This window comes from Mercenaria mercenaria, chromosome 9 (genome assembly GCF_021730395.1).
Source record: "Mercenaria mercenaria strain notata chromosome 9, MADL_Memer_1, whole genome shotgun sequence".
Taxonomy (NCBI): domain Eukaryota; kingdom Metazoa; phylum Mollusca; class Bivalvia; order Venerida; family Veneridae; genus Mercenaria; species Mercenaria mercenaria.
The window spans coordinates 40,127,844-40,143,013 of record NC_069369.1 but is presented as its reverse complement, the minus strand read 5'-3'; the positions used below and the strand labels follow the sequence as shown (position 1 = coordinate 40,143,013).

The following is a 15,170-nucleotide window of genomic DNA, read 5'->3' as shown; positions in this document are numbered from 1 at the left end:
GCATATACTGACACTCTCAGACAACATCAAAAAGGACAATTTGAGCGATTTGATGAAGTCCCGAAATTATCAATGTACCCTTGGTCCGTTACGGACCCCTGTGGGATTTGTGTTTATCCAGAGCTCAAATACTTTTTCATAGATTAGTCCACGCGCATACATTTAGACGGGGTGACCCCTGCGCGTGACCCCTGACTATCTACGAATCAAAATGCGGCTTTCGTTTTCAAGTTTAGCATTTTTACTTTCATTTTATTTACTTCCGGAAATAGCTGAAGGTCAAGTGACGTCATTTTCTGTGTTGTCAAAAACATACATATACCTGGCGAGGTTGCATAAATATGTGCTGGCCGTTCTAAGGTTATATGGATATGTGCTCACTGGATAAATCTTCAACATTCATGTATAAATAAGGGATCTGTTTTTACTAATTACAATATTCAGAACGGCTCTAATTAGTGTCAGTTGATTGAAACAATAGGAATTATAGGATTTGGATAGAGAAAACGACGGTAAGCTAGCAGTAAGTTCTTTAATTGTTTTAACTTATGAGTTGTAAACTAGAATGTAGAAGAGCCTTTTTAAGAAAATCGATCCAGAACTCGGTTGTTCGAAACTTTAACAGTAGATTAAGCTAGCAGTCGATTGTTTTTTAGAGCAATATTTCAACATTTTTGAAAACTTAAAAGAAAACAAAAACAGATGTGTGTGTTAAGGATTATGTTTACCACAAAGATTTATATTTAGAATCACAATTTAACCTTTAAATAATAGCAAACATTTGATTAAGTCATGAGTCATTTACCACCCGTCAAATTTTGTCATTGGTTTTCACGCTTTGTCAAAATTAGTTTTTTCTCTCAATGCTTCACATGCATTGGTTTTGCAAGTATCTTGGTAGTACATTGTAGTGTTTGCATAACAAAAACGTTCCGTTCATAGCAAAAGTTGCGCTAGAAATTGTTTTGTTAACTCATTGAAGTGACATTATAATTTCTATTATTTTAGTCAATTGTTGGTAATGAGGACACCAAAACTAATTCTTAATGCATAAGAATGGTTTCTGTCTGACAGGAGAAGAAAAATATTAGTTTCACGATGAATGTTTTTTTTTTTTTTTTTTTTTTTTTTTTTTTTGTAAACAACTGAATTTCTTTTATTTGTCATTCACTGGAAATTCAAAATGTGATACCACCTTAAACCATTTTCATTCAGGTTGTAATATTTCTAAGCTTCAATTACTCAACGCAAAACTTAATAGATTATATGCCTTGGTTTTTGTATGTTAATGTTGAGAATTAAGTTGTCAGCATTAAGTCCCCGCATTGAGTGTACGCATACATTGAATGTTCATTATTAAACCTATGCTAAACCTATCAGTATATTATGGTGGCTGATTTCTGCCAACTTCACCGACAAAGCGAAAAGGCGAGATTTTTGGTATTGGCACCTTGTCGCCTTTTCGTTTTGTCGCGGGCGCCAGGACGAAAAGGCGAGATTTCTGGTTTTGGCGCGTTGTCGTCTTTCCGCTTTGTCGTGAGTGCCAGAGCGAAAAGGCAAGATTTAGAACTCGACAAGCGAAAAACCACAACGCGACAAGGCAAAATAAGGAGATTTTTAACGCGCCGTAAATGGCGCGTAAAAATCACGCTATTTCGCTTTGTCGCCTTGTCACCCGGGACAAAGCGAAAAGGCGACAACGCGCAAACGGAAACAAACTCCGCCTTTTCGCTTTGTCGCCTTCTGTAAGCTCATGCGCACACCATTGTTATGAGATCTTTAGTTTAATAATATTTTATAACAAAAAACAAAAGGGTCGGACAACGAGTTATTTCAGCATACAATCCTTCCAATAGAAAGAAAGTTATACTGTACTAAACAGATTTAACGTGTGCAAGTTACTTGAGAGAAGAAAAACAACAACAACAACAAAAATAAACAAAAAAACTAAAATAACACAAAAGAAAAAAGCTTATCAAAGAATACATTTCTGTTATGGAGCTATTATATTGTTTCTTGAAGCTGCCTCTTCATCCCGACCGTTCCAAAAGAAACCCATACTTGATACAAATTGATACTTATAAGAACTTATATAAAACTTATATAAACTTATATAAAGTCATACTTTGTTCAAGCAAATAAGAACATACGTAGACAGTTCTATCCATAACAAAATGAATATAAAAGGTAACAGATATATAAGGTTAAAGGTATAAGAAAGATATATAAGGTTATTGAATTTATTGTACTACTTAAACCGATTTGATTTTTGAATAAAAGCTTGCACTGCTAAAAATATTATACTAGTTTCTTCTTCTGTTTATTCTTCTTTTCCAAAGAGTAATAAATTTGTGTTTAAAAGATGAAATTGTCTTGTTAATTGAAATAATCGAAGTCTTTCCTCAGAGTTTCTTTACAAACAAAGAAATAATTTTCTGCATTTTCTTCTCCGTTTCCGCATTCACAAAAGGCGTAATTTCGTAAGTGATTATTGTAAATATCGTAGTTAATAATGCTATATTTAATTCTTAATCGAACATGATAAACTGCATTTTCTCTTTGATACTTATGGGAGGCTTAAATAATTCTTTCAATTTTGCTTAAATATGTTTAAGGAGGGTGATTCTCTAACTGAAGGTTTTAATTCATTCCATAACTGATGATTGTATACAGATTTTGAGACTATTTCTGTACGGCATGCTGAAGTCACAAGGTTGACATTATTACGAACATTCTATGGCACTGTTTCGTTAACATATGGTGTGATACTTTAAGTAGACTGATAGTGTTATGAGATGTGACAGAATGAATATTTTATACAACTCATTCGCTACAGGGAGGCGACAAAGCGAAATAGCGAGATTTTTAAAAATCTCGTCTTTTCGCCTTGTGGCTTTATCACCCGGGACAAAGCAAAAAGGCGACATCCCGTCAAATGAAAAATCTCGCTTTTTCGCTTTGTCGCCTTCCTGTAACACATGCGCACACCATTCTTATGAGATATATTTTATTTAGCGCATGCGCTACAGGAAGGCGACAAAGCGAAAAGGCGGGATTTCTGGTATTGGCGGGTTGTCGCCTTTTCGCTTTGTCCCGGGCGACAAGGCGAAAAGCCGATCTCGCTATTTCGCCTTTTTGCGTTGTGGTTTTTCGCTTATTTTGTTCTCAATCTCGCCTTTTCAATCTGGCGCCCGCCAACGCGCCAGTACCAAAAATTTCCCCTTTTCGATTTGTCGCGGGCGACAAAGCGAAAAGGCGAAGTTGGCAGAAATCAATCACCATAGTATATAAAGAACACTCTATACGTGCGTACGCCCAATAGGGGCGATTTAATGTTTGCGGGAATTTAGCCTTAAATCTAGTGCACCAATAACCGGTTTAAACTCCCAGTTAGTGATTTTTACAATTGACTATTCCAAAGTAGTCCCCGATTGCTGTGTTTCTTTATTTGTTTTACCATAAGTCTGCTGGCAACAAGTGATTCTGCCTTTGTGACCAATACAGACCAATATCAGCAGGCTGATCATGGTCTGCACTTTTCGCTGTTCAGTCAGTACATTTTCAGGGAACATACTCCGAATAAAAAATGGTATTGCCCAAATTGAATGACGGGCGAGTCCATTTTATGTATTGACCAGGCTGAAAGTTAATGTGCCCTCTTTTTGCTGCTAAATAAGGCACGGAGGGGCACCTGAGGTCTTCGTCCACCATTTAATGGAATGTGGCCAAATGACCTATGATTGTGTCGTCGCGGCGTTAACCCAACAAAACAAACTCTGCGTTGCTAAATGTCTATATTACACACGCACATGTCCATATTGTATTGTTTTTTTTGAGGAGGGCTGCTTACTTTAAATTTAGTACACCTTATAGATATTTGTCCTCTTTTATTCATTAATAACCTAAGTTAACTTAATTAAACAAGATATATAAAAAGAAATATGTCAAAAAATAGATGAAACATTGAAAAAGCATTCCAAAACAAAATGAAATAATGAAAGTTGTTTTCATTTTTACCTATTTATGTAAGTTTTCAGTATCCTTCTGATGTAGAGGGGAGGTCGGCCACTCAATTCAGGGGCCGGGAATTCGAGCCTCACTCGAGTCACCACGCCTTCTTATATGACACTCAATAGTAGTTCAAATAAGCTTGAAGCTTTCATCACAATCGAGCTAAAATTAATTAAGTAATAGAAAGAGCATTGGAACTCGAGGTAAACGATTTGTACGAGGGGGCCTAGCCCCCGATTATAAATCGTTTACCCGAGAGTTTTAATGTTCTTTCTGTTTTGTATCATAGCCGTCCATATATGGTAGTTGAAATAAACCAATGCGAGAGCAGAAAATCAGTAAATTACACTTCACTGTCTGCTGTTCCAGGCACGCTGGCATACTTTCCTAGCCAACAGTGCGGTAACTAGCGTGCGGGTATTTAATACATGCACACTTTTAGTTACCGCATCCTGCTCTCAGTGTATACGATTTACCTGTACCAAATTTGTTAAGAAAAAACCAAGCTATGATGTAATATAAACTAAATTAATCTGTATTTTCTTCGTATATTTATCTAGATCCTTGGCCGGACAGTAGCAGTACGCGTCATCGTTCATTTTATCAGGTAAATACAATCCATTTTAGTTAACTAAAGGGGGATGTAGTGAAGTCATGCAAGTCCGTTTGTCCGTCCTTAATTTACGTCCGGTACCTAACCACTTAACATATTGAAAGATTTTCATAAAATTTGCATCAATTATAAAATTATGTACCTCATCAAGTTCCATGCACAGCGCACAACTCAGGTCACTAGGTCCAAGTTACGTTAACACATAGAGGGCAAAGTTCAAAAAGCATTACTTTATGTCCGCTCCAGATTAGATTTTTATAGGGCTGGTAACAAGTATGTATTTCATCAAAACGACGTGCAGAGAGCACTTCCAAGGTCAGTAGGATTGACGTCAGGGTCACTCTTGTAGGTATAGGGTGGTCAAATAGGCTGACCTTTTGCTCTTCTAATCCGCTTGGAAGATTTACATAAAATTAACATTATTTTTATGTCATCAAGACATCATGCAGTCACTAGATCTAAGGTTTAAGTCTTACCTAGAGGTCAAGTATATGATAGGTCAAATGTTTTCCGCTACATATCTTTTCAACTTCTTAAATGATTTTCACAAAACTATCTCCAATTGTTACCTCATGTTACCTCATCAAAACGACGTTACAAAGTGCACACTCTAGGTAACTTGGTTCAAGATCATGGGTCACAACTGAACGTCAAAGCTAATGATCTCAACATTTTACTTTTCCTGTTTCAGAGTGGCATCTTGGGGTATTAAACACCGCAGTGGTAGCTCTAATTTTGTTCGCATATTTTGTTGAACTCTGTCTGAACTCATGTTCCCAGGCTTGCAACTAAATACCTATTGAAAGTAGCACAAAATCTTAGAAAATGAGTTTCGGCAACTAGAAATATTCAAAATAAATACATATAGGTGACGCACAATCTGACTAAAGTACTTGATCTTCTAAACGAAGATCTGAGAACGACCCATTCGCATACGTCTTCTGTATATTTTGGATTTCCAGTATTACTATTTTTATTTTCGCAAATCTATTTTTATTTGAACTAATCAGACGACTTGTTCGAATGTCAAAGAGTAAGAAAAATGTGTAGTCATTCCAGGGCTCGAACCCGGGACCCCTCGTTTACAGAAGATTAATGAAGATTTGCAAAATGTTGTAAGTTAAGTTCTGATTGGCTAGCGAAAGGTCGTCAGAACGAGGCTATCAATAGGTCGTTCTCAGATCCTATGCGTAGCGTAATAGGAGATGTACTTTAGTCAGATTAAGGTGACGCACTAGCTAGTTCCATATGCATTTCGTGGGGTGAATGCGAAAGAGGTCTTAGTATATATAAATAAAGAGGCACATAGACCTCTTTCGTATTCACCCCTCAGTTTGGACCAAAAATATATCCATCATCAAAGAGCAGTATACATGTACATGTTTACTTGAGTGCACAGACATAGTTAATTATAATTTGACCTTGTTACGCAGTACAAGCTTATGTCATGTTGCATTAGACTGTAGATAATAGTTTATTGTAAATATTTCAAATTCTCGTATTTTGGAACACTATATAACACATGACTTCGTTTTAATAGTCTAAAATAAGAATATAATGTATTAGTATGCAAAAGCGAAAAAAAACATAACATGTATTTTAACACACGAATTCATTTAAAACTCTAAAATATATTCAGCTGTGGTTCTTTGGTTTATGAAGCCACTGTTGTCGTAAACAATACAGAAAGCGCCAAAGCAGAGCTAGCAAATGATCTCCAGAATATAAGAGATGACGGGATACTCAACCTTGATGGAGAGAATGTGACAGTAACAAATCTCACTGTAGAAAACAGAGAAGGTATGGAAAATTGCTGCTTCGACCTTAAAGTGGTGCATTCACCTCACTGTTGCCCTTTAAGCGGTCCGTTTACCTTTAAGCAGTAGTTTATTGTTGACCTTCAAGTAGTGTGTTCACTGTTGACCTTTAAGTGGTGCGTTAATTGTTAACGCTAAAACGGCCCGTTTACTTTCGACCTTTAAGCGGTGCGTTTATTTTTTACCTTAAAACAGTGCTTTCACTGTTGACCTGTAAGTCCTTCAAAACTTTTCTAAAAGTGTATTTTGTTTACTGGTCATATAGACATCCGTATGCAATAACCCTACCGATTCAAAAGGAGATGCTATTGAAATAATAAAGAACAGTAATTCTGTGATATGTGTACGATTGGATTATTATATTTTGCAGACTATGACCGCACATACATATGAATATTAGTTGTATTTGCACATGTAAATGTTTAAACTTTCCGTCGGCATGATTCGTTAAAACGTGCCAAGGGAAAATTAAAAACAATGTTCATGTATAAAAATCAGTTAATAAAATTATGAGCTGATGACGTAGAGTATCAGACAAAGTTTACAGATAATTTATAGCCGCATAGGTACTCACTCGAACCTTGATTGATGTAGTGTTTTAATAGTTGATAATTCATTTACATCATCTGGACCATCTGCCATCGCGTCAGGAAGATGTTTTTGCCTATTAGCATTTAATTGTCTGGATTCAAGCATTTTTACATTTTTATCGAATTAGATTTAAGCTTTCCATTTACTTGTTATCCTGTATTTATAGCAATCTTACTGAGTTGTTATCGTCCATCGATCTCAAGCCCCATTCCACACACTCTAGCCCCCAACCGCCTCTCTCCAAACCCCACCACACACACACTATGCAAACAGTTTTGAGTGAGGTTAGAACCACTTTTACATTTTAAAGGGTTTCAAATGAAACTTCATACATACACTTGATCACCGCGAAGTGTAGATGAACATGAAATTTTACTGGGATTGATAAAGGTTGGAGTCCTGGGACCACCATGTCATTTGAAGTTTGTTGAGAAAAATACGTCTACACATTCAAAGGGACTCTAATGAATATTCATGCATGATCCTTGTGATCAGATGGGAATGATTGAATTTTAAAGATGGACAAAGGATTGGAAAACCATACCCTCTTACCCTACTCATACGCTCTAAAAACGTAGTTCTGTCATCCTTGAAACTTCATACTCATGATCTCTGTAAGCTGAAGATGTATGTGACTAACATTGTCTGGGGTTGACAAGGGCGGAGGCAACTATAGACACAACCCTTTTGCTTGTGGGATAAACAACTTCAACAGTTTTTATTTTGTAGTTGACGAAGGCGTTTGAAGGTATTAATCATATTTAGCAATAGCTAGGACACCATCATCTAGTTCATATATTATGAGTATGACATAAAATACATAAAAATGTCTGTTATATTGCAGTAGATTTGTACCAAGATAATTTTACTTTACAAATATTTTCTTATCATTTTCCAGATAAGTTAAAGAATTTCTAAAACTTATACTTCCTGGATTTCTTATCACTGAATCACCTTCAGTTTTACTTTTTGTATGAAATAACTAAAAGATCAAAGTACTTAAGAAAATGAAAAATGTTTTATAAAAGCGGAGACTGGTCCCTGTAATTAAAATAGATTCATTTCCTCCAACTAACAGGTAATCGTATTTGTTTCTATAGTAACGCCATTATCACAGAGTTCTGGTGGTATGGAGGAAAGAGTTTGCTCCGTGTATACCTCGTACATTCAGTGCGCTTCAGATGAGAAGTGCAAGTACGAGAATGGAGTGGCCTCATGCAAGTAAGTTTATTTTTTTGTTTAACTTTAGCCTGCTGGCGGCAAGTGATTCTACCTTTGCGACCAGTGCAGACCAAGACAATCCTGCACATCCGTGCAGGCTGATCATGGTCTAAACTGTTCGCTATTTAGTCAGTATCTTTTCAGTCAACATCCCTTCGAATAATAAATGGTATTGCCCAAACTGAATGATAGGCCAGTCCATTTTAAATATTCAGCCGGGTAAAAGTTAATAAATTCGTTTGTATTAAAGTAAGTGGTCCTGAAAATGGCCGTTGTGTTTGTAATCAATTTACTTATTGCCCTTCTTGTAGTTGTTGATAGATTTCATTTGTGCACCTTGCTCTATTTAACTAGGTCATTTGTTTGACATCCGTTCAGGCTGATCATGGTCTGCACTGTTTGCTGTTCGGTCAGTAAATGTTCATTTAACACCCCTTCAAATAACAAATGATAGACCAGTCTATTTTAAGCTCACCTGAGCAGGTGAGTTATTGTGATCGCTCGATGTCCGGCGTCTGTCTGTCTGTCATCTGTCAACATTTAGATTGTGCATGCGATAGAGATGTTTCAACTGATCTTCATGAAATTTAGTCAGAATGATTACCTTGATGAAATCTAAGCCCAGATTGAAAATGGGTTATCTAGAATAAAAATCTAGGTCACTAGGTCAAATCAAAGAAAAGCCTTGTGTATGCAATAGAGGCTGTATTTTTTAATTGATCTTCATGAAATTTGGTCATAATGATTGCTTTGATAAAATCTAGGTCATGTTTGAAATGGGTCATCAAGAACTAGGTCACTAGATCCAATACAAGGAAAACCTTGTGTATGCGGTAGAGGCCGTATTTTTCATTTGATCTTCATGAAATTTGTTCAAAAAGTAGGTCACTAGGTCATATCAACGAAAATACTTGTTTAAACTCAAAAGACCGCATTTTTGGTCCAATCCTTATGAAAGGTGGCCAGAATATTTGTTTCCATGAAATCACTAGGTCAAACCTGTTTACACTGATATGGTGTGTTTCTCAGGTGAGCCGCCTAGGGCCATCTTGGCCCTCTTGTTTGATATTTAGCAGGGTAACGGTTAAAATAGCCCTTGGTTAATGTCTGTTTTACAAGTGATAAATTGCTGTTATCGATGTAAGTGTAAAAACGTGCACTCGGATCTTGCAAGCAGTTGAAAATTTAGCTTGCATTAAAAATATATTTGAAAAAATCCTTTAGAACATAAAACGCAACCAAGCAACATAATAGCAGACTCGGTTTGATTCGGTCTGTCCATGAGAGGTAATAAAATTTGCAATACCTGTCACGCTCCTTAACACCGGCTTAAAAGTAAAACTGAACGTTTTCAGTGATCCAACAGCAACATTTCATGACATTTTACCTTTTTCGTACTGTGTGTTAGATTTTAGTAAATGTTATATCCCTATTGACGCTGATTTATAAGAACGCCTCTAACGAGAAATTATATCAGAAGCCGAGATTTTGTTTCATTTCCATATGATTTCGAGTTCTACGTTTATCACGGGCTGTAAACACTGGCTCCCACTCTTTATGGAGGTGAGTTGAAAAAAGTGCCAGTGATACTTCCGAGGCGGCACTAATGACCGGAACTACATGAGAAATGTAAACAAAGACAGAGGGTATTTTCTACCTTCTGTAACAAATTTAAATCCTTATTTCAAACAATGTGAAATGCTATTCTACTCGGAATTGGTTAAGCTTCTTATGTATGCAGGTCGATCTGCAAAGCGAATGCATTTCTTGACGTGAGAACTTTTGGAAGGTGCGAAATATGACCGAATTAAACCGAAAGTGGACATATGTCTATGTTTTTCGCCCTAATTTACACGAGTCAGAGATTTCAAAGTCATCGTTCGGATGTTGTTGAAAAGAATGTCTTATTAGTGTATAATGTACGTGATTTGTTGGCGGATTTACTACTGTGTATGTGTATATTTTGGCCAAGAGGAGGAGCCAGAGACACAGAGGAGGCGCTTAGAACCAGAGCGGGAACCAGGGCACATTTGATACCAGGATGTTCAACGCTTTTAAATTATTAGCGAACGATCTGCTTTTCTTAAACTGCATTTAGATATATATCTTCCTCTTGTCTCTATTGTAACATGTGTAATGGTTCTCGAGCATAGGGTCATAAGTTGTATATGATATTTTCAAGGTAAAGGGAATTTCTCATTTGACAACAGTTTTCATGGCCAATGACTTTTGAAATTGAAACTGAATATATGTCGCAATGGTTGAAATAACTCTTTTGTATTTTGAATATTTGCTTTGTTGTGTGTTAAGTCACGTATAAGTTTTACTGAAAGTCTTATGTATGGACATGTTCATTACAGTACTCGAGTACAATTTGAATACAGAAGTATAAAAATAGCTTACTGCAAGTTACAGCTAAAATTAGTATTACACATGTTCTAAAAGATGACCTATCAAATTGAAATTGTCATGTTTTAGGTATTTATTCCAGGGTATAGTTTTACATTGTCCGTGTCCATTTCTCTGTCGTTCTATAGCTGTATATACAAACGATAACAAAATATGTAACTCAATATGACTTTTGAATAACAGCTATGGCTTCAGAACGACAGACGAACGGATACGGACAATGACAAAACATTGATTTGAATTTCGGAATAAATATCTCCTAAACATGCCGTTTTCAATTTGTTTGTTACCTTTCAAATATATGGGAAAGTAACTTTTAGCTGTAAAAGTTAGTAATGTTGTTTCATATTTTCTTATTAAAACAAGGCTTTTTACAATTCCATCAGTAAAACTTTTAGTAAAACCTTTAGGTTTAAAAGCGTAACTAAGCGTGACAGCAAAGCAAATATTGACAAAATAAAAGTGTAATTCCGAGCACAAACAAAACTTGTTATCATATCGATTGCCAAAAAGGTTTCACTACTCAGTTAAATTGTACAGTTCTTTGGTCATGAAGACCGTTGTCGTATGGGAAGTCCGCTTACATTGCAAATATCAAATTTTACAACTAATGACGCTATACACAAGAGGAAGATCTGAATGCAGTTTAAGGAAAGCAAATCGTTTGCGTATAACTTTAAAGCGTTGAAGAAAGTAAAACATAAACTCACCCTCTGTCTTTGTTTACAATTCTCGTGTAGAGTTCCGTCATTAGCGCCGCCACGGAAGTATCACTGGCACTTTTTTTCAATTCACCTCTATAAAGAGTGGAAGCAAGTGTTTACAGCCCATGGTTTATATTTGTTAAATATCGAGATATATGCAGGTGGCCATTTTGGATTTCTATTCATAGAATGATCTCACTATGTTATTAATAGAAACGCTCGCTATGGTCCTACTTTTAAAATGATCTCATGTTCTATTTATAGAAAATAATATTCTCCAGGAAGTATACGGAGCTGACTCGTATACCGATCCAGGAACAGTGAGGGTTAGGTGCTCAGCCCTAGACGGGGAGATATCATGATGTATAAAACAAAATATATTACAAAAAAAAGAACAGATAAAAATACTTTGGTAAATAACAAAAATACATGTACGAAAACTTTGTGTTTTACTCTATTTTTAGCAATCAATTAATAGCGTCGTGATGCTGGTGTTAACGTTTCAAAGTAAATCCCCTTTAAAGTAGACACAACGTCGGCGTGTGTTTATAAGCTCACCTGAACAATGCTCAGGTGAGTTTTTGTGATCACTCGATGTCCGGCGTCCGTCGTCTGTCTGTCTGTCTGTCGTCTGTCTGTCTGTCAACATTTAGCTTTTGTATGCAATAGAGGCTGTATTTTTCAACTGATCTTCATGAAATTTTGTCAGAATGATAGCCTTGACTAAATCTAGGTCAAGTTTGAAAATGGATTATTCTGAGTCAAAAACTAGGTCACTAGGTCCAATCAAAGAAAAACCTGGTATATGCGATAGAGGCTTTACTTTTCAATTGGTCTTCCTGAAATTTGGTCAGAGTGATAACCTTGATAAAATCTAGGAAAAATTTGAAAATTGGTCATCACGGGTTAAAAACTAGGTCACTAGGTCAAATCAAAGAAAAACCTGGTGTATGCAATAGAGGCTGTATTTTTCAGCTGATCTTCATGAAATTTTGTCAGAATGATTGCCATGATGAACTCTAGATCAAGGTTGAAAATGGGTTATCACGGGTCTAAAACTAGGTCACTAGGTCAAATCAATGAAAAATCTTGTGTATGCGATAGAGGCTGTATTTTTCAACTGATCTTAATGAAATTTTGTCAGAATGATTACCTTGATAAAGTCGAGGTCAGGTTTGAATATGGGTAATCTTGGATGTAAAACTAGGGCACTAGGTCAAATCAATTAAAAACATTGCGTATGCAACAGGGACTGCACTTTACACCTGATCTTCATGAAATTTGGTCGGAATGATTGCCTTGATTAAATCTAGGTCGGGTTTGAATATGGGCCATCTGAGATAAAAAAACTAGGTCACTATGTCAAATTAAAGAAAAATATTGTGTATGCGATAGCGACTGTATCTTTCAATTGATTTTCATGAAATTTGGTAAGAATGAATTGATGAAATCTAGGTCGAGTTTGAATATTGGTTCCCTGGGGTCAAAAGTAGGTCACTAGGTTAAATCAAAGAAAAATCTTGTGTATGCGATAAAGGCTGTGTGTTTTTCAATTGGTCTTCGTGAAACTTGGTCAGAATGATTGCCTTGATGAAATCTAGGAAAAGTTTGACTATGGGTCATCTGGGATGAAAAACTAGGTCACTATGTCAAATCAAAGAAAACGTTGTGTATGCGATAGAAACTGTATTTTACAACTGGTCTTCATGAAATTTGGCCAGAATGATAGCCTTGACAAAATTTAGGTCAAGATCTCATATGGGCCATCTATGGTCTTAAACTAGGTCACTAGGTCAAATCAAAGAAAAACCTTGTGTATGTGATAGAGGCTGTATTTTTCAATTGATCTTTATAAAATTATGTCAGTATGATTGCCTTGAGGAAATCTAGGTCTAATTTAAATATGAGTCATCGGGGGTTAAAAAGTAGGTCACTAGCTTAAATCAAAGTAAAACCTTGTGTATGTGATAGAGACTGTACTTTTCAATTAATCTTCATGAAATTTGATCAGAATGATTGCCTCGATAAAATCTAGGTCCAGTTTGAATACGGGTCATCTGGGCTCAAAAACTAGGTCATTAGGTCATATCTAAGAAAATACTTGTTTAAACTCAAGAGACCACATTTTTGGTCCAATCTTAATGAAAATTAATGAATATTTGTTTCCATGAAATCACTAGGTCAAACATGTTTACACTGTTATGGTCTTTCTCAGGTGAGCGACTTAGGGCCATCTTGGCCATCTTGTTTAAGACAGATTAGGTAGACAATGGCTTATTTAAATGTCACAATTACCCCCCCCCCCCCCCCCCCAACTCAACCACATTAAGTAGACACAATGTCTGGCGTGTGTTTATTTAGGAACGGATAGTCAGTAGCCTATTGAGATATCAAAATTAATCCGTGTGTTTATTAAACCCAGGAGGTTGAACAATGGTCTATTGATGTGTCAAAAAATATCCCATTTTAAAAGCGAGTTCTTAAACAAAGGATACCATGGAAAGATGTTTTCATTCTGATTCCAAATATACTATGCATTTAACCGTTTTAGGGAGGTTTAAAATTTAAATGGTAATACACATTTGTGACGTCATCGTTTGACGCTAAATTCACAATCGACTTGAATTTTGAAATTGCCATATGTTCCTGATTTAGAAAACCGATTTTAGTTATCTTGGTGTCAAACAAAAGCGCTTGTTGAAAACTAGCATCCAGAGGAAATGAAATCACTCATGGGTGTAATGGTGATTTCATGTCCGGATCCTTGGCTCATGTCTGAAATGACGTATTGTCCCCAACATAGCCGGTCCGCAGCACATATTGTCACGGGGTACCCTTTTAGCATCTCCTTAGGTTCATAGTTATTTATTTTAAAATTATATATGTTCCAGTCAATAGTATCTTGTGTCATGCTTTCGAGATACTTCTTACGTCGTGGGCTGTTCTAATCATAGGTCATAGTTCATTCCATTTCATACCTATGCCGCTTCAGGTCGCTATGCGTTTGTTACAGTCTTACTTCCGACCTAGCAATATCAACTGCTTGAGCTACGGATGTCACAAAAGATAATAGATAAGGGTAGATTTCTCGGAAGCACAGATCACTACAAACCCAGAGCCATGCATTTGCAAAGTAGGCCCACAACAGAAAGAAGCTGTAATGGAAAACTATTTTAGACGGGTTGCTTCAAACTACAAGTTTAACTACGGGAAGTTCTTCCCTTTTATGTTCTAGTTTCTTTCATCGCTTCTCTTTCTTGTTCAACATTTTACTTGGCCATTTTTCTGAGAAGAATACAACTACCCACGAAGTAACGACTCATATGATCAGGACGTTTGTTCCCTGCCCTCAAGTATTTAAAATGTTGGTACCAGGGGTATGCGGTACCTATGGGTTTTTTTGCTATTTGTAATCGCACAAATCAATTCAATTCATTTTGGCGTTACGAATGTTAGAAACACGACGATCCCTCTTACAACGTTCATGTATCATACGATTTTTAATCATCATCACCTTCATTATTATTCTCCATTGGATTCTCTTCTTTGCTTTCATGATTACGCCGCCTCAAATAGATCTTTTCTAAGTTTGTTAGCCGACTGTACAGTCTTGTAACTCATAAAAGTTTCCTTCTTAGTTAATTCATTATTAGCAGTGCGGCGTTAAGCGTCTTCAAAAGTGTGCCCATTTTCTACATAAATGTTAACTTTAGTTTTAAACTGTTCTTTACTCGTTCCGGTGTGCTCCATATTACCAAATAGTCATGTTGTCCTGACGTCGCTTGTTCAAACCGTTTCATAACA

General features: G+C 36.3%; 1 protein-coding gene across 1 annotated transcript in view; it reads left to right on the top strand.

Annotated features, from left to right (window-relative positions):
- Positions 1 to 15,170, top strand: part of LOC123546912 (DE-cadherin-like) — a 230,305-nt gene that overhangs the window by 199,335 nt on the left and 15,800 nt on the right. The window contains exons 25-27 of the mRNA XM_053551286.1: positions 4,572 to 4,618; positions 6,264 to 6,424; positions 8,133 to 8,253. Coding sequence (XP_053407261.1) covers positions 4,572 to 4,618; positions 6,264 to 6,424; positions 8,133 to 8,253 — 329 coding nt within the window. The remainder of the gene's footprint in view (positions 1 to 4,571; positions 4,619 to 6,263; positions 6,425 to 8,132; positions 8,254 to 15,170) is intronic.